The following is a 19,196-nucleotide window of genomic DNA, read 5'->3' on the forward strand; positions in this document are numbered from 1 at the left end:
CCTGTGTAGAATAGAAGCCAAAATGTGCTGTTGAGTTTGGCTTCTTTCTTTTTTGTGTTGTGAAGCTTCCATTTCAAATGGCAAAATTCGATATCTTCCCTACCTTAGGGTTGTTGGTTGTAGCCATGTTGGTCTAAGGACATGGGTGGCAAGGTTCTTTGGGTAAATGTGATATCTTTTATTAAACCAACTACATACAGGAGGACTGATGCAATGCTCACAGAAATCAATGAGAAGCTTTCCAAAGGCTGTTTGATTTGATCCTGCATGTTTCAGTTGTGTCTCGCCTAAATATTTAAACAAGTCTCCTGAGTAACTGTCTTCCCTTGAGACCAAATCATGTATTCTGGAGTCACACCAGGGCTGTCTCTACACATGGATCTACTTCCTGAAACAGCCTTGTTCTCTCCCCCCACACAGGTACCCAACCCAGTCTGCAGAGACTTTGTTGGGTCCAAGATCTGTGAGTGGAGAGGGAACAAGATAGGGAAGGAAATGTAGCAGGCTGCATGTACTCTTCTTCCTATATTGGGTCCAGGGAGAAGAGGAGTTCAACTATTGGCCTCAAAGAGAAAAGAATTAAGCCAAAACCAATTCTTTTTGAAAAGCCTATTAAAGATTCATTAGAAAATAAATTTTTTACCTACAGAGTTATGTTTACACATTCAAATAATCAGTGCTAAGTCTGCACTCCTTAAAATCCCTGGTAAAACTCCCTTTGACTTCAACAGGATGAAGCTAAAGCTGCTTACTTTTGAAATTCCCTACTCTGAGGACCTCCCCATGCCCAGGAAAAACTCCCTTATCTTAGACTTTGCATTACTCCAGCTATGTACAACTTGCATCTACTACTTAACGTGAATGAAAGACACAGCATGCTCTTTAAAATAAATGTATGTAATTAAATGGATGTTTTATTTCAAAGCAGTTTACCATTCTTGTAATACTGGTAACATCATGGCCCTTTTATTTTGCCTACATACAAGTATATGTTTATTCCAGTGTTGTTAAAAGCAGTCTGACCTGAACACAGAAAGCTTTGCCTGCCTATAAGAAGAATGCCACCAAGCTTTACAGGGTGGGTTGCCTTAAGATGCACCCTAGAATTCACTACAGAGCATCTTCACAGACGGCATTTTTACAGACAGTCTCTTTTTTACCTTGAATCACTCCCACTGTAGTGTCTCCTCTACTTACCTTTGGTGTTTTTGCCGCTGCTTTTTTTTCCTCCCTCCCTTCCCTGCTTTACCTTTTGTCTTTCTAATTTCTACCTACATACATTCTCATTGACATCCTGCCACACTTTTGGCTTCTCTCATTCCTTGGAGTCTCAGAACAGCAGAGATTCCCTGTGCCTGGAGAAGAGTGATTGCGCCTGAAAGCTTGCTAAAATCTTTTCTTCCCCCCCCCACCCCAACTACTCAGTTGATCTAATAAAAGATATCACATCTATTCAAAGAACCTTGCCTACAGGGCATCTAGGAATTAGGGACGCACTACAGTCCTGCCCCCTGTAGTATACAAATCTATATATTTCTGATACAGGGAAACTCAAACGCTGCGAGCTTACGGAGATTTGCCACAGGTCAGACAGGGAGCCTGGAAAGCCTCAGATGGCCTGGCTCCAAGCTCTGTGCTTCCAGGCCAGGACCATACTGCTGAGTATCAGAGCTCTCTTCCTGGAAGCAGTAGTAGCCAGGCAGGATACAGTCTCAGATCAGCATCCGCAGACTTCTTTCAGATGAGGCTACTGGACAGAGGCTGGAAGGGGCCCTCTGGACATGAGTTGCCTGGGTGGCTCCGCTCCTGCCCCTTCCTGGCTTCCCGCAAGCATCAGTGACAAGGGTGACACTGGACTCCTGGGTCCTGGAAGAGGCAAGGGGAGGGGTGGGGGGTGTCTCGGGCAGCTGGTGGATCCCCGGTGTGGCGATGCAGAGACCTGCCTCTCCCCTCCCCTCCTGCTTCCTGACCAGAAGAGCCTGGAGCTTGTGGATGTGGTGAGCAGCCAGCAGCAGTGGGCCGGGCAGGGCCCCTCCCCTGGGCTGCTGCAAGACCCGCCTCTCTATTCCCCAGATAAATTACTAGTGTCCTCATCAAATTCCTCGGCTTTCTCGCTCTCTCTTTCCCTGCCTCACTCCCGGGCCAGGAGGGGGTGGGCGGGGATCCTCTCTGAACTGCCCCAGGGCTTGGGGGGGCGCCTGCAAGCAGCTCCGGGTCTCCCCCACCCCCACCCCCCACCATGTCCACGGGCTCCCTGAGCGATGGGGAGGACCTGCAGGAGGTGGAGATGCTGGACTGCGACGGCCTGAAAATGGATTCTAGCAAAGAGTTTGGGGCGTCCACCGAGAGCAACGAGGAGGGCTCCACGTGCGAGCACGGCTCCCCCCTCAAGGGCCGGGGGGCGGCGGGCAAGAGGAAAAAGGCTCCCCCCAAGAAGAGCCCGCTGCACGGGGTGAGCCAGGAGGGCAAGCAGGTCCAGAGGAACGCGGCCAACGCCAGGGAGCGGGCCAGGATGCGCGTGCTCAGCAAGGCTTTCTCCAGGCTGAAGACCACCCTGCCCTGGGTGCCCCCGGACACCAAGCTCTCCAAGCTGGACACCTTGAGGCTGGCCTCCAGCTACATCGCGCACCTGCGGCAGATCCTGGCCAACGACAAGTACGAGAACGGGTACATCCACCCCGTCAACCTGGTGAGTGGCACCCCGGCCGCGGGGACAGGCTCCGGCACCTTCCGCAGGGGCGGGCGGCCCCGGGCGCCTTCGCCACACACATTCAAACCCAGGCAGCTCCAGCTCTGGGTCCGGCCGCAGCGTCGGGCTGCGGGAGACCTCAAGCAGAGCATAGCATGCCTTTGGCGCATCCACACCCCGTGCACGCCCATAATGTCGTGGTGAAGTGTGCAGCCCCTCACCCGGCCCGGGGTCTGCCAGGGGATCGCTGCTTCCAGGCGGGTCCCTAGTCCAGGGCACCAAGCTCCTGGACTCCTTGCTCTGAAAGAGCACATGCAACAAAACTCTGTCTTCCAGACTACTGCTACTACTAATTATTATTGTTGTTATTTCCTGAACTCTTTGCTATGAAGGAGCACAGACAACAAAACTCTGTCTTTGAGACCAAAATAATAATAACAGTAATAATAAGAATTTCCTGGACCCTTTGCTATGAAAGATCGCATGCAACAAAACTCTGTCTCTGAGACTACTACTACTACTAATAATAATAATAATTTCCTGAACTCCTTGCTATGAAGGAGAGTACATGCAACAAAACTCTGTCTTTGAGACCAAAATAATAATAATAATATTAATCATAATAGTAGTAATAATAATAGTAATAGTAGTAGTAGTAGTAGTAGTATAATTATAATAATAATAATACTGGTAATAATAACAATAGTAATAAATCTACTACTACCCTAAATATATTAGGGGATATTAGGGATTTATATGATATAATTTATATTTATATGATATTTCTAATCCTGTAATACATCATAATAATAAAAAGCCAACCCATGGGTTTTCCGTTTTCCAAGATGTTAGAATCACACCATCTCAGAAAGTTAGGGTTGGAGGGGACTTCAGGAGGTCATCTAGTTCAACCCCCTGCTCAAAACAGGACCATGTTGTCCACCCACATCATCCCAGCCAAGGCTTTGTCTAGCCGGGGCTTAAAGACCTCCAAGGATGGAGAGTCCTTGATACATGTTTCTGTATCAAGGTGTATTTGAAAGCGGGGGGGGGGGACTTTGAATCTTAAACATAATAGGAAAGAAGGGCTAGAAGGGACCTCCAGAGGTCATCTAATCAAGCCTCCTGCTCAAATCAGGATCATCCCTGTCCAAACCATTCCCTACAGATCTCACCTATTAGCAAAACTAGGAATTACCTAAATTAAGCACAGATTTAAAAGACGTGGTCGGGGCGGGTTTACATAATGGTGTAGAAAGAGTTGGAAACCCCGAAGTCTCGCTCAGATCTAAAGGCTTTACTATCAAATCGGAGATCTCCAAGGGGTGGCCACTGTGTCTGGGTAGTCTCAGGGCAGGCAGGTCGAGCCATCCGAGGTCACTCTCGCACCTACGTCTTTGTGGGCGTGAGGGGATCCTGATTTAATCGCAGAGGCAAATAGTTGTGACCCAGTAAGTGCTGTGGTGGCTAACACAGAGAGGGTGGTTAGCCTAACTGGAAGCCATTAGGGTTCTGGCTGATCCCGCTCTTTATTAACAGAGATTGAGAGATGATCAACAGCCGTTCCTTAGTTCTCACCCCCATCCAAAGCAATAAGGAAGACACCAAATAAATGCCTTTTTTCCCCCAAGTGGTTCAATTAGCATATATTTTTAAAAAAAAATTAAAATGTGAGGATATATTTGAACCCGGCATTTTATAACGGAGATTTCAATGGGATTCTTTTTCTTGAAGTTTCTTCTCGGAGTCTCATGCTCCGTGGGGGTGGAGGGGGGAGTAACGGGGACGGCTGTCCTGGAGGAGATCAGGATCTGCTTCGGGACAGCCACCCCGAGTTACCTCTCCCCGGGAGGAGATCCTGATCTCTCTGGGAATACGTCTTCCGTGGCGGGACACCGCAGGCCTCTGTGCCCGCGGTCGGGGCCAGGCCGGGGACACGCCGCCGCCCCCTCGCTATTGCGGGGCAAAGCCTGAGCCCCTCGGCCCGGCGGGGGCGCCCAGCGGGGGTGAAGGAGGGCAGGAGCCGGCTTGCGATCAGCATGGACGGGCTGCAGCTCTCGGCCAGAGGGCAATTGGTTTTCCTTCTCAAAGCAGAGGGGCAGCCCCGGGACACCCCCCCCCCAACCAAATCCGGGAGACCGCCTGGGGTCTATCTTAAACTGTTAGCAATGCCAGATCTTTCATTTCCAGCAGAAATGCTGGGAGGAATAAAAACCACAGGGATCCCTCCCAGGCGGGCAGACGGGAATGCCCACGGGACAGCCCTGCGGTGCCCCATCTCAGCCCCTTCTTACTGCTAGGCGAAGGGGTGGGGAGAGCCTGTCGAGGCTGTCATGAGACAGCTCAGGGTGATAACAGTGTTTTCTTTTTACCGCCCCCCCCCCTTGTCTTCCCTGGCTGCAGACTTGGCCCTTTATGGTGGCAGGCAAACCGGAGAGTGAGCTGAAAGAAGTGGTGAACACAAATCGCTTGTGCGGACCTACAGCATCCTGACCACCCGCCAGCAGAGGAGCCAGCCTTCAGTGCGCGTGTTGGGGGCGGAGGGGGGCCAGCAGGAGAAAGGTGGGGACCACCCCCCACCCCACCCAGGGACACCGCCGAGCGACCCGGAGAGCCGAGCGCATCCCACCGAGGGGACCAAATGTACCTTAGCAAAGACTCCACCCCAAAGACTCCCCCTCCCCCGGTATATTTAACTTGATTAACGTCTGTACAGTCGATCGTCCTGCAACGCAGCCTTGCTGGTTCGAGTGCCAGCGTTGTGTGCGAGATCCCTGCGTCCACCCCCCAGCCAGCCTGCCCGCCCGCCTCTCTTTTTGTACCATACTTGTGACATATGTAGATGCCTAGAATACTGGACTTTGATAGTCGCAGCTCTAAATACGCGGTAAAGATATATGGATATATTTTCTTCAGCCAGGTTTTGCTATATTTCTGTGAATAAAACCTTCCTTTCTATATGAAAAACACAAACACTCCCCTCCCCACCCCCCAGCCGTGTCGTTTTCGTTTCCACCTCGCAGCGCTTTGCGGAAGGGTCCGGCTCTCCCGAAAGGCACCACTTTTATGTGGGCTGAAGCGTCAGGCAACAAAACTCTTTGACCCCAGATTAGATGAGGTGTTTATTTTCCTAATTAAAACGATTTGGACCATATCCTTTTGCGGGGAGGAACGGGACGTGGTTGGGGGGGGGGAAAAAAAAAAGAAGAACGGTGGCCTGTCAGTTTGCAGCTCTTTATCACCATAATAATAATAATACTAATCATCATCATCATTACTGTTGTTGCTGATGTTATCATCATTATCGTGATCATGAATGTCATCATTATGAACTATGATTCCTAATCGCTTTCATCATCGCTTCTCGGCCTCTTGAAGGCTCAGATCAAGTATTAGTATTATTATTATTCTGGAACACAAGAAGTGCGGAGCCCAGCAGCCCCTTCCTGCCGCCTGAAACTGACCCGCGATTGCAGACACACGTGCAGCTGAACCGGCGCCGCACCCCGCAGCCGGGATGAGGCCCGCGCGTCCACGCCGGGACTAACCCCAGGTTTCTATCCAGGTTTCGGCCAGGCAAACCCGAGATCTGGTCGTGCCAGAGCAGGTCTGTTCCTTTGGCCATGCTAAGCGGCCGGGAGAGAGTGTTGCTTATTGATGAAGTGCAGTGAGATGAAGGACTCGCCCCCCCAACCATTTAGCCGCGGATCCCGGCGCCCCCGGTGTAATTTAAACACGGTGCTCTCGAGTGATCCCCTCGCCTAGGGGAGATGAGGGCGAGATAAACAGAGCGGGCCGGGCTCTTTCCCCCCGCGCCGGCCGGGTCCGCGGGCAGCTGATGCGCCAGATCCCACCGAGCTGTTTAATGTTTCAGGGTTATGACCGCACTGTTTACACGATGTCCTCGGTAATTTATACTGTTATTATTAGCGGAGGGGCTTTAAATTTCCGCTTCACTTGCTCCTTCGAGGTCTGCCTTGTTTGCACTTCAGGTTCGATACCTGGCGATTGCCTCTTGCTCCGCGAAAATTGACCCCCGCGGATTTAGGGGCGCTGCCTCCCGACTCCGGACTGGACGCACAAGAAGCCGGGGCCAGGCACCCCACCGCACAGGGGCGTGGAAACCTTCGGGATCTGCTCTGGGGCGCTGAGAGGACAAGGCAAGACCCCTGCTTTGCAGAGGAGGGGCTGGGGCTGCTCAACTCGAGCCCTGGAGACGGCAAGTAAGTAAGACCACGGGCCAACCTCTTAAGCTGGGATGCCTGAAGTTATGCACTTACCTTCATGCTTAGGCCCTGATCCTGCAAACACGTACACACTGGAGACAGGACGTGTCTCCAGTGGTCCCAGGGACACCTACGAGGCTTTTAAGGTTTTTAAAGGTAGCTGAAAGCCTTAGCAGGCTGGGGTCCTCAGATGCCCACTTTCATCAACAGCTGCCAGCTCAGGAAGATGTGGGTGCTTAGCACCTTCGGGAAACAGATTACTTAATTTAAGAGCCTAAATACAGCTTTATGTGCCATATGTTGCCAACCCTGAACCCTTGTAGTCAAAGGCAAAAATCACAGCGACTTCTGTCCTCTGAAAATCAGGCCTCTACCACCAAACATTTTGGCCTGGGTAAATACATGGATGCATTTTGTAGTCAGCAGGTGTCTTGGTCAAGCAAGTTCTGCAGAATTCAGGACCAGGTCTACTGTTCTTCTTTTATATCTTCCAGCCCTGCACGCTGTATTCTTTTTCTCTTGTGATTCTTCAGTCTTTCTTTTTGTTTTTACATTTCACTGCACTGTTACTTCCTGCATTTTATTTCTGATCTCTCAACCCTGGATGTAATCTGGAGTCCTTTCTTCAAGCAAAATCTCTTTGAAACAAGGGAGATTGGATCCAGCCCCATATTCCATAGAAAGGGTGAGAAATCAAATAGGAACAAGAGGGTCACAGACCCTTTATTATTAGATGACAGCCATAGAACAATAGCTTGTTATCTGCTGCACTTTCCAGTGTGTTACTGATATTACTTCTCTTAATTCCCTCTCCTTTGCATTTTCTTTAGATTAGCAAATTATTTTTCTCCTTTAGGTAACCCAAATCTGCTTTAAAGTGTGATATATTTAATGTGACTGACTATAAATGGACAAAGGCACAATGAAAGAAAGAACACATCTATACCTATTATCCAAAAAAGGAAAATTGTTGTTGTAATGATTTTAATAGCATTCGTATTCAATTCACTTTCTTCACAAAAGTTTGCAAAATTTGAAGCAAGCACCCTTAACTGGCATAAATTAATATCACCCCCATTCCTTATGTTCTGATATCTATTGACTTGAGTACATGCCCATTTAGATCAGCTGAAAAGGTGATCTGGAATATTTTCTCATAGTGCTATAAGTAAAACTAGTAAATACCTGTGTATCACACAGTACGTCTAAGATTCCCACTGAAGAACTTTGCCATATAAAAATGCTCAATTAGTGACTACCGCTTATTTCTACAGTCAATAGGTTTTTTGCCATTTGTTCCTGGTCCAATGGCTTAAACTATAGTTATGAATTATAATGGAGGATATCATGGGGAGGTTTTGTTTTGTTTTGTATTTTAATTACCAAATTTGAAAAAGGAGCAACATATTATCAACTCCTATAATCCTGAGGTAGGTCAGTATTAACTGCTGCTTGCCCAAGACCTGAAACAAGATACTGTTTTCCTTTTTAATACATTGAAGGCAGTGGGAATTTTGGGTGAACAAAGAGGGCAGAATTCAGCCATAAATTTTCTATAGTAACACATTGCACTTCCTAATCATCCTCTTTCTCAATAATTACTAAATTCATTCCATATATCTCTGTGCCTTTTTTATTCAGCAGATGTAGCAGATTAGAAGCTGGAATTTCCAAGAAGGTTTGATGCTTAAAATGTAGCAAGGAAAGGAAATCAGGAGAAATACAACCTGTCGCAGAAATAAGAGCGATGCAATTGCAACCTTGCCTAAACCCAAATTAAAAGAAAGGCAGACGCAAAAGATTCACATGCAAACAATAGTTTCAAGGCATGAGAATCTTCAGTCTTCCTCTTGGATATTACTTTATTCTGCCAGTCATTCAGGCTACCTATGAATAAAGTCATCCATATGTTGCCAAAAGAGAGCAACTGTATAACAAGCATAAAGGCAAATGTTAACTTTATTTATTGGACAAAAAAGTCAAATGTTTCTCTTTACCTGTACTTTTCAGGTAAAGAGTATGGTTTTCAAAGGTATTTAAATGCTTTAGGAACCTAACATGTTTACATATTTAATAAATGTTTATCCCTAGGTCACAACAACCAGTCAAGCACTCATTTCTAAAATATCTAAACCTGGATATCTGACACATTTCTAAAATGGGGTGAAATTTTTAAGGCAATTTTTTTTGTAATTCAGCAATGTATTTCTGAGTCAACTAAACAATTCAGGGATTTGTGTCAAATTCCTTGAATTGTTTTGGCTGAAAAAAAGGTTAAGAAATATTCATTTGGAATTTTTTTTAACAAAGGATTTTCTTTTTTACATTTTTTTAATGACATTTTATTTTTAAATTTATCTCTTTCATTTTCTTTTAAAAAAGGGTTGGGGAAGAGCCCCACAATAAAATGGTTAGTTTAAACCCTATCATTGTTATTTCCAGTGTGTTTTTTTTCAGGAGGGAAAGTGATTCTCCCCTATTATTCACTTTAGCCAGTGAACTGCAAAAAATATGCTATATACACTGTTCTGCTCACCATCCATTCAGCAGGGCAGGGCTATCTTGATGATATAGAGAGGATTGTGCAACAAATGTTGTTTGTCTGCAGCCCCTTGTGGAGTATAAGTCTTAGGCAGACCTAAGTTAGGCTACTCTCTCTGTGTGACGGAAATCTCCTGGGCTGTACCATACCAGTGGTATAGTTGCCTGCACAGCAGGGACAGGAAAACTACAAATTGTGGCTGGTTGACTTTCCCTACAAGATATAGGAAGTAAACAAATGGACTATAGCTGCACATGGTCTGTTACTTCAGGTACAGCCTGGATTAAGGCATCTGGGGAGAGACACCCGTCATAAAAACTGTAGGTATGTCAAGGCAAGGCAGCTGGTAGAAAGCAGTGGTGGTTTTGCTTGGACACAGCTTCTCTCTAGTCAGCCTGTTTTCCCTCTTGCCATCCAGTATGCTTGGCTCAGGTATTGGTCAGACCACAGATGGGCAATGGATAAGAAGTGGTGTTTACTCCCTACTAACCCACTGTTTGACTTGAAAAATGCACAGTAGCCATTATCGTGTATTACAGTAACAGACTGGGGCAACTTGAATCAACCTACAGTATCAAGAATTACATATCTCGATCCCTGAAGACACACATGCTACGGATATGACTTGTCTTGTATTTTTCTGCTGTAAAAATATTGCCTCTCTTTCTGTCTCCACACTGATCTTCCTTTCTGTAGTCAAATCCCTTCTAAAAACATGCCTTTTCTGTGGAGCTTTGGGACACTAGTCTAGACTCAATAGTCTGAACAGTTGCTGCACTCTTGTACTCTCAACCTTTGCTGTTTGAATTAGACTAGTAATTGAAGGACTGGACTGCGTCTTCCTCATGATTTAAAAATTTAAAAAAAAATTGATAACAGTGGGATACAAGGACAGTTAAAAAAAAAAGAATGGCATTATACAGAATATGACGACTTTAGCTTCGAGAAATTCACTGACAGCAAGCTTTCCATGTCACATGTGTGGGGCCACAACTGCTAATGCTTCAACGCTATATAATATTTAGCTGTGTCTTATTGGAATAAGCTGGCTTCATAAAGTCTTTGCTTCAAATCAACATCTGCTCTGGTCTATAAGCAGGGTTTATACTGATCTATTTCAGTAAAGCATGTAATTTTTTTCATTGAAATAGATAAATCAAAGGAACCCCTAGACCAGATGTAGTTGTTTCAATATAAAAGTGTGTGTGTGTTTAAGAGAAGAGCTAAACTGGTATAATTATGTCCACACCAGTGGTTTGCACAAATGTAACCCTATAGATTCCAAATCATTACTACCGCTGTAGTACAAAAATGTGTTGGTCTCTACTGCCTCTGCATTGTGCCTTGGGCTACTGCCATAGAGCACACCATACCCAGTCACTCCCATTCTGTATTCCAAATCCTGGAAACAAGGCAGTGTAGCTTCCCTGGAATGGTGTTAGGCATGTGCGAATAAGCATATCAAAAACAAAGAGCCTAAGAACAGCACTGGGCACAGCAGAATGCATAAGCATGCCCTTGCTAGCTTGTCCCCTTAAGTTAAAATATGGGCTATGAAAGCCTGCTGTCATCCTTAGGCAGTTATTGGGGCAAGTGACCTATACTGAAATCCATGACACTGCCTTTCAGAACCAGCGACAGTAGGAGTCATGGACTGGGCTATCCAATGCAGTAAATGCGATGTGTCACTGGTTGGCTTGGACAGTCCACTGTGAAACCCAAGCTGACATGGTTTCATTGATATAGGTGCCCACGCATACTAGATTAAAACTGGTTCAGGTATCTGTGCGGTAGGTACACCTGTCAATTTAGTGTAGTGTCAGAACAGCCTTGAAATGATGCATTCTTCTGCTTTACTGTTTTGCCCTAAAACTTGGACTTCCAAATAAACTTTAACAAAGTGTGCGAGTACACACAGATCTTAAATGAGTGAAGAAACAGAAGTAGCCTTGTGAGAAAGACCTTGGGGGAAGAACAATGTATATTCCTTAATATATATGTGAGGGATTTTTTTGCTGAACCAGTGAGCTGCAGCAGAGCTACATTATGCTGCAGCCTGTGGTACAAACCACCTCCAAGAGCATTTATGAGTTATAAATTAGGACTAACTATTTACTAGCATTCTTTCCGGGCTGTTTGGATGTTGTTTAAAATCACTGTAATTCAGGATCACAGAGGCCAGGGGGAAGGGGAGATTGAATGCTCTCCCGAGGAGGAGCCTCTGAGTTGCTCTGCAGGGAGGAGTCAAGAGAAGAGGTGAATGAGCAGCCACTAGAATGATCCCTCTTCCTCTTGCTACTACTCAGTCCTTGGAAAGGAAGGGGAGGAAGGACAGGCAACTAGGTCATAAAAGGGCGGAGTCAGACCACCAGGGAGGAAGGGAACCGAGCTGACGGAGTCTGTGGGCTGCAGCTGCCTCCTCTGGAAGGAACATCTGTGAAATTCTGGACTACAGCAGCAGAGAGGAGGAGGGTCAGGCAGAGACAGTGAATGTTCCCAGGCACGGAGCATCCCCCGCCCCCTCCATAGATAACTGTTCAACTGGATGGCAGCCCACTGCAGCTGCGTACCTCTCCCCCCTCATGCGCATATGTGAAACAAAGTCCACAGTGGGGGACAGATGACCAGAATGATGTGCCCTCTTTCTAGATGTGCCTTGTGTGACATTTCTTGAGGCCTAGGTTTTGCTTTTACATACAGGCAATGCTTTTTCTTCATCAGCATAATATGCCTTGATGTTTGCATACTGCAGCGATTCTCAAGTAGGGCCCTAGAGCACGTTGGGGTTCTGCCAGATCCTTTGAAGGGTGCCGGAGGTGTGAGGAGATAAGTGTAGTGTGAGGTGGTAAGTAGATAAGCTAAATGTAGGCTCAGGCTTGTCCCTATCTGAATGATACCCCACCCCCACTGGCCAGCCCCAGTGCAAGGAAGTAAGCACAGTAATATATAAATTCCCTTTTGAAATTGAGTGCCACTCAATTCACAAAAGTTATGGGGGGGCTGCCTTGAGTCCAGTGAAGGGCAATCAAGTCCAAAAAGGTTGAGAACTCTGGCATAATGTCTATCAATAACCTGCATCTCAAGGTGACTCCACAGTTAAATCAGTACTGTTCCCTGCCTCTCACATAGCATCTTTCAGCATTAGAGGTAAGCTGCTTTATGGAGAGGTAGCATTAATATCATTTTACAGATGGGAAAACTCAAGCATGGGCGGGCACAGCATCCTGCCCATGGTCACCCAGCATGTGCAGAAGAGCATCTACCTTCCAGATCCCAGTTAAATACTCTGACTACTAGGAATCACTGCCTCTCTTATAAAATTAAAATTAGTGGAGTTTGGGAAAGGATTGTACCTATTACAGTTTGTCTATACCACATTGGGACAGCCCTGCCTCCATCCCGCCCATCTACTCACATGCTCCAAAACCAGAAATGTACCAGTGAAGATGAGCTGGGGAATCCCTCTATGATTGCTTTCAAGCACTGAAGAACAAGACCCAGAGAGCAGCTGTTAGAAGGATGTCCCAGAGCATCTTCACTGGTGTGTTTCAGGGTAGACTACACGAGTGGGTGGAATATGCTTGGGCTCCTCCCAGCTGCAAGATGCAAATGAAGTGGTGTAGATGTATCCTTAGAGCACTAGTTCTCAATGAGGATGCCAAGGATCTTTTTAAGGATATTGTAGAATTCCACACAATATTAGCACTGTTAGGTATGCCAATATCTGGACATAATTCACAAGATAAACCCAGAGATTTCAAATAACAATCTATAGTTCAGTGGTTCTCAACCTTTTCTGACTTTTTTGACTCTTGTTGGACTTGAGCCACTCCTCAATGCCAGCTCTTAGTTTTCACTAATTGTTTTACTACACAATAATAATGGAGCAATGCTTCTGTTGCAAAGAACTCAGCACAACTACAACATGGCAATTACCATAACTAGTGGTTAATATGTGACCCATGGGTCCTATGACAGGGGAGAGCCTGGGGGGAAGAGGGGGATGTTGCATGCAGTCAGTGCTGACTGTATGGTGGCAGATGTCATGCCATACACCACTGTGCAGTCTGGAGTGCAGGGAAGCTACACACCACAGCAGAAGGCCTGCAAGGTGTGCAGTTCCAGGCTGTGCCAAAATTAGACAGCCATGTCTTAATGTAAAATGGTTTCCCTCCCACATTTATTGGCCAGGTCCTGTAATAGCGCCTCCTGCAGGTAGCTTGCTCGGAAGAGCTGATCATCTGCCTCCTCTGTGCTATGGAGTAAAACCCAGAGTAAATGACTCTAGGGTAGATGTCATGTGTCTGCACCCCTGCAGTTCCATAGCCATACATGCTCTTAAAATTAAATGTCCCCAAGAACATAAGTTTTTTCTTTGGAGGGTTGAGTAGCTGGGTGACTATGTCATACTTAAACCCAGGCAGGATCCAGGAATTACTTTAGGATGATGGTGGTGGCTATTACATCTCAGCTACTGAAATCAACTTAGTGCATGGCTGAATGGGAAAGACGGTACCTGCTGTTACTATACAGGGATCTCATCAGTAGCTCTTCAGCTTTCCCGTTTTGGAAGAAATTTTTTTTTACATTATTTGACATGTGTTAGGATAGGGGTGGGCAAAGTTTGACCCATGAGCCAGATTGGGCCCACAGCAGACTCCATTTCCCAGCAGAACCTACTTGTTTTGCTGTGGCCAATTTCCATGGAGACCCCAAAAGCAGCAGCACCATGATGGTGCGGGGCCAGGGTTTCTGTGGAGACCAGCCCCAGCAGCACTGGCAAGGCACACAGCTGGTTGGGGAGCTGTTCTGTGGCTGGGGCTGGGATCTTGCAGTGGTGACAGCATGGTCTGGGGTTGGGCAGAGCTTCAATGCCCCTTCCCAAGGTGTATGAGCAGCAGATTGAAGCTGTGTCCCAGCGTTGGACCACGCTGTCACCACTGCAAGATCCCAGCCTGAGAACAGCTTCCTGCGCACCCATGTGCCTTGCCAGCACTGCTGGGGCTGGTTGCCATGGAAATCCTGGCCCTGAGCCATCATGGTGCTGCTGCTGCTGGGGTCTCCATGGAAACTGGCTGTAGTAAGGTGGGCAGGGGCTGGTGGGAAATCGAATCTGCTTTGGGCCCAGTCCGGCCCATGAGTTGGACTTTGCCTGCCTCTGTGTTAGGTTACAAAATTAAAAAATCTGGCTAGTAACTTGCCCAAACTTTGATTACAGCTACTGTGGATCTGTTCTCTTTTTGCATTGCACAGGTAACTATATCATTGTGTCCACACACTGAGTGGTACCCACAGTATTGGCATATCTACTTCAGATGAGGCCAAGGCAATGGATAAACTGGGATCCACAACATTCAACAGAACACTAAACTTTACAACTATGGCTTCCTTTCCCTGCCAGTCTCTCCTCAAATCTTTAGCTCCATCTGTAGGTACTGCTGTTTTCTAGGAGATCCTCAGCAACCCTCCACATTCTCTCCCCCTGACTGAACAGTATCCCAACAGACTGTTTTTACCTACTTACTTAAAGATATATTTTAGAATCTGATTGCATCTGGTTTCTTCTTAAAACTTGTAACACAGAGACTCCCTGCGGCCCGGGATACTTATTTATTTACTGATATAATTACACCAATGAAAGTCCTAGGAGTTCCTAGGGCTCAATTATCTTTATTCATATTATAGAAGCACCAAAAACCCAAACCAGCGTCAGGGCCCCATTCTGCTAGGCCCAAATTAAAGCACAGTTCTTCCCCCAAAAGCTTACAATCAAATAGACAAGACAAATACATGGTGGATAGGGGAACACAGATATAGAAGTGAAGTGTCTTAATGGAAACCCCTATGTCAGCATGCTATACAATTAGTCAAGAAAGCAGCCAAATTATACAGTAGATCTTAAAATAAAGCAGAGAAGGTTCATGTAGGGAGTTACAGAAAGGCAGAAAAGTACTACAGCAGTGGGTCTTAACCTTTTTAGACTCGAGGCACCCCTCAGAAAATGCCAGCTCTTAGTTTCACTCATGTTTGTACCATTGAAAAATAATACAGCAGTTTTCTGCTGCAAAGCACTCAAGAGAGTGCATCTACACATGCTATTAAGGCAATTGAATAAATTCTGGTGCACTTCATGCTGGGAGTTTATTACTCACAGGCACACCATTTGTACACGTGCCTGGGACCACAGCACATTGAGCCAGGGCACAGCAACCCTGGCTGACAGGGGGTCCTGGGTATCAGCCTGCCAGCCTGAGCTGCTCTGACCTGGCTCAACATGCTGCAGAGGGGCTGGCTGAGGCATGATGGTGCTTCAGTGTGGGGCTAGCTGGTAGGTCTACATGTGTGTTGTTCTGTAGGATAGCACTTGTGTTTACAAGCACTGCCTATGACAAAGTTAATTGGTTTGCTGCGTCCTAATAGCACCATGCATGTAGACAGTGACATTTTACTGCAAAACCAATTAAGCAGCTCTACAGTAAACGTCTGGTATAGACACACCCCGTAAGACTAGAATAGATAAGAACATTTTTAGCACTGTGGATTTCTATTTGAAATATCTAGATTTATCTTGTGAATCATGTTGGCTCACTTGTTAACAGTGTTAATATTATATGGCACCCCAGGGAACCTCAAAAGGCACTCTAAGTGCCATAGCATCCCAGCGGAGAGTCTTTGTAGTACAGGTATATAGGTGAAAAAAAGCAACCACAAAGCCCTGCAGGTAGAGCAATTAATCAGAGGCGGTGTTGAGAGGAAAGAGGAAGATTTCAGCCAAAGGGCAGGAAAAAAAGCCTTACCGTGTTTGCCTAAGCATCAAAGGGCGTCTGTACACGTGCTCCGGGGTAGAGGTGGGGGGGCACTGTCAGAGCCACTCTAATTAAAACACCTGCAGCGTCATGTGTATTCAGCATCCTGTGCTTCAAAATGGCAGTGGGGTGCTTTAACTAAAGCTCATTTGATGAACTTTAGTTAAAGTGCCCCCCACCACCAGTGTGATGTAGAGACTGCTGGAGCACACTAATAAGCATACCAATTAGCACGCATCGGACCACAGCTCTGTCACATGTACAGATGCTGTATGTCTAACTAATGCTGTACTTACATACACATGTAAACCAGTGTGCTTATATGACTAATGCGCAAGTTACATGAGCAAATATTGGTTGCACACTAATCCCTATCGTTTGCAGACACAGTTGCCTATTGGTAAATGCAATGATTATATATGCATGGGCCTGAGCCTCCTTACCACTGCACAATTAGAGGCTCTCTTGAAAATATACTAGTACAATTAAGGAGCCATTGACAAACAAGGGATTTGGGACCTCAAAAAAAGGTGGGGTTCATTTATTATAAAAAATTATTTTGAAACACCAAGGTCATGACTCTACACTTACATGAAACTTATAACAAAAAATAAGATGGGGTGAGAAGACCTGAAAACATTACAGCAGCTTTGTGGAAGATGAGTAATTTCTGACAGCTTTTTTTTTGTCACAGAAAAGCATTGAGAAGAACATGCTAAAATTCAGAGGTCTGGACAGCAAAGTCAAAGTTTAGCTAAACCAGAGTTTATTGCCCTTTCTAATTAACATGACTGAACAGCTATGCAATTTACAGATGGATGATTTGTCGTTCTCAGATGAATCTCAGCAACATTTGTTGTGGTATATATAGCACCTCAAATGAATCACCGAATTCCACAAAAGGTGCAATAGAAATCAGTGTCATAACTGCAGGCTTATTTGTAACACCTAAACGCAACTCAGAAGGTGACCATCAATAAGGAAAAAAGAGACCAGCCTCATGAAAGATCCCAGAGAACTGTGAGAGATTCTCTAGGGTGTGACTGAACTGCAAGATAAAAAATTCTGTTTTCAAATACTTCTTTGATTGTCTTTAGTTGAGTGAAATAAAAGTTCTAGTCATGCTACAAGCCACATGGTGGCAGTACTATGCATGATCATCAAGGCAAACAAAAGCTAATAATCGCTATAAAAAGTAATGTTTAATTAACATTCTCCCAGTCTAGAGAAAAGATTTGAAATGGGGATCTGGAAAAACTATTCCTGACATAATGAAATTGTTTTAATATAATAAAATATATTCCAGATGTTAGGGATTAAAGTAAAAATATAAAACACATTTTTTCTAGAGTTTCAGCACAACAAATGTAAATCTGCTTCCTTTGTCGCAAACAATCAATGCTGCTTCTGTATCATTTCTTAGGTGGCAAGCACAGAATTATACAACTAAAGTTTCAGGAAACCTCAAATAAATCATACTATCTTGCAAAGGTTCTAAGCTCAAAAAATTAAAGTCCAAAGCTCTGCTACATTGTTGGTCAATTTATTCTCACAGGAGGGTAAATTAAAGAACAGGAATTTTTCCAGAGGACATTCCAAGTAAAGCTTGGAGTAAAAGCCTAGAAATCTTGAGCTCCTAATTTCCTAAGTACAACAGCAATGATACTCAACCAAGGTACCATGGCATCCTAGGGTGCCTTTCAGGGCTGCTGCAGTATGCAACATCATGCTAGCATTTCAAGGTACACAAACATGTTTCACAAATTAAACCCAGAAATTTCAATTAAGAAGCCACAGTGTTAAAAAATTCTAACCTCTTTAGATCTTTCTGAGTTCTTTGCAATAGAAACATTACTGTATTACTTTTCCTTCATCAAAAATAAGTGAAAACTAAGAGCTGGCACTTTCTGAGGGGTTCCGCAAGTCTAATGAAGGGTGTCCTGGGCCTAAAAAGATTAAGAACCACTTACTACAATACTCAAAAGTATCCCCACCTTATTCCTGTGAGTCTGCTGTTCCTGCTATAATTTGAGTCTAAATTACATTTTAAAGAATGTCATGTCAACAAGTGAATATTTATCTCTTGAGGCTTTTGAGGTTGGAAGCCTGAGGTCCTCACTCTTGTCACCAGTGCATTCACAATACTGTTGTCACACTAGGGCAGCTTAAGTCTGGCTGCAGGTGACACTAAGCATGAACAACCTGTGCCTCTGGAGACTGGGGGAGCATGGCGACCACCTGCAGGCAGCACTGGGGGTGGGCCGAGTGGAGACTGCCAGCAGGCAGCCGCAGTGGTGTCAGTGGCAAGGGGGGTGGGTGGCAAGCAGCAGGCGGTGAGCTGGGACCACTCACAGCTGCCATTCGCACTGTTGGCAGCCGCATCAGCAGCAAGGGGCGGCGGCAACCACATGCAGAAGCCGGCAGTGGCTTTAGCAGCAGCCAGTATCTGGGGGAGGGGGGGCACGTGCCTCCCAGTGCCCCCCTCCAACACACAGACATCACCTATGACTTTAAGCAAGGTTCTATGGTGGTATCTTTTAATAGACCAACCGCACAGTTGTCCTGTGCCCAAAAGCTTGAGTGACCTCTCTCCCAGCTGGGCCAATAAAAAATATCATATTTTATCACATGCAACATGCTCCCAAATGAGGGACACCTTGTTTTTTGAAAGGCAGAATGAAGGGGGAAAAAGATCTCTTCTTAAAAGTACTGCTAAACCATGTAACTGAGCAGCAGCTTCTGCAGCAGTAGTCTTTGCCAGGAGTGGGGAAGAGAACATGCCCACAGCCAGCAGTACTGTGCTAACCATACTGCCCCCTCCCCAGCACAAATATTGTGGCAATCGTTCCCCTCTGCCTTCCCCAAGGCTGAACTGCTGTTACTGTATTTCCTTATTTATGACACCCACCCAATTTCCAAGAGCTGGGTTTTGG

General features: G+C 45.8%; 1 protein-coding gene across 1 annotated transcript; it reads left to right on the forward strand.

The window, feature by feature from the left end:
- Positions 1 to 2,119: 2,119 nt before the first annotated feature.
- On the forward strand, positions 2,120 to 5,630 carry TCF21 (transcription factor 21). Its single transcript, XM_090031460.1, has 2 exons — positions 2,120 to 2,689; positions 5,093 to 5,630. Exons 1-2 carry the CDS (start codon positions 2,240 to 2,242, stop codon positions 5,180 to 5,182), a joined length of 540 nt encoding a protein of 179 aa, XP_089887586.1. The 5' UTR covers positions 2,120 to 2,239; the 3' UTR covers positions 5,183 to 5,630.
- The last annotated feature ends 13,566 nt before the right edge of the window (positions 5,631 to 19,196 follow it).

The sequence above is a fragment of the Crocodylus siamensis genome, chromosome 1, assembly GCF_052110815.1.
Source record: "Crocodylus siamensis isolate JL-2025a chromosome 1, ASM5211081v1, whole genome shotgun sequence".
Classification (NCBI taxonomy): Eukaryota; Metazoa; Chordata; order Crocodylia; family Crocodylidae; genus Crocodylus; species Crocodylus siamensis.

Coding starts and splice junctions, on each gene's coding strand:
- TCF21 (XM_090031460.1), top strand. CDS start 2,240: ATGTCCACGGGCTCCCTGAGCGATGGGGAGGACCTGCAGGAGGTGGAG. Junction 2,690..5,092: donor ACATCCACCCCGTCAACCTG/GTGAGTGGCACC, acceptor CCCTGGCTGCAG/ACTTGGCCCTTTATGGTGGC.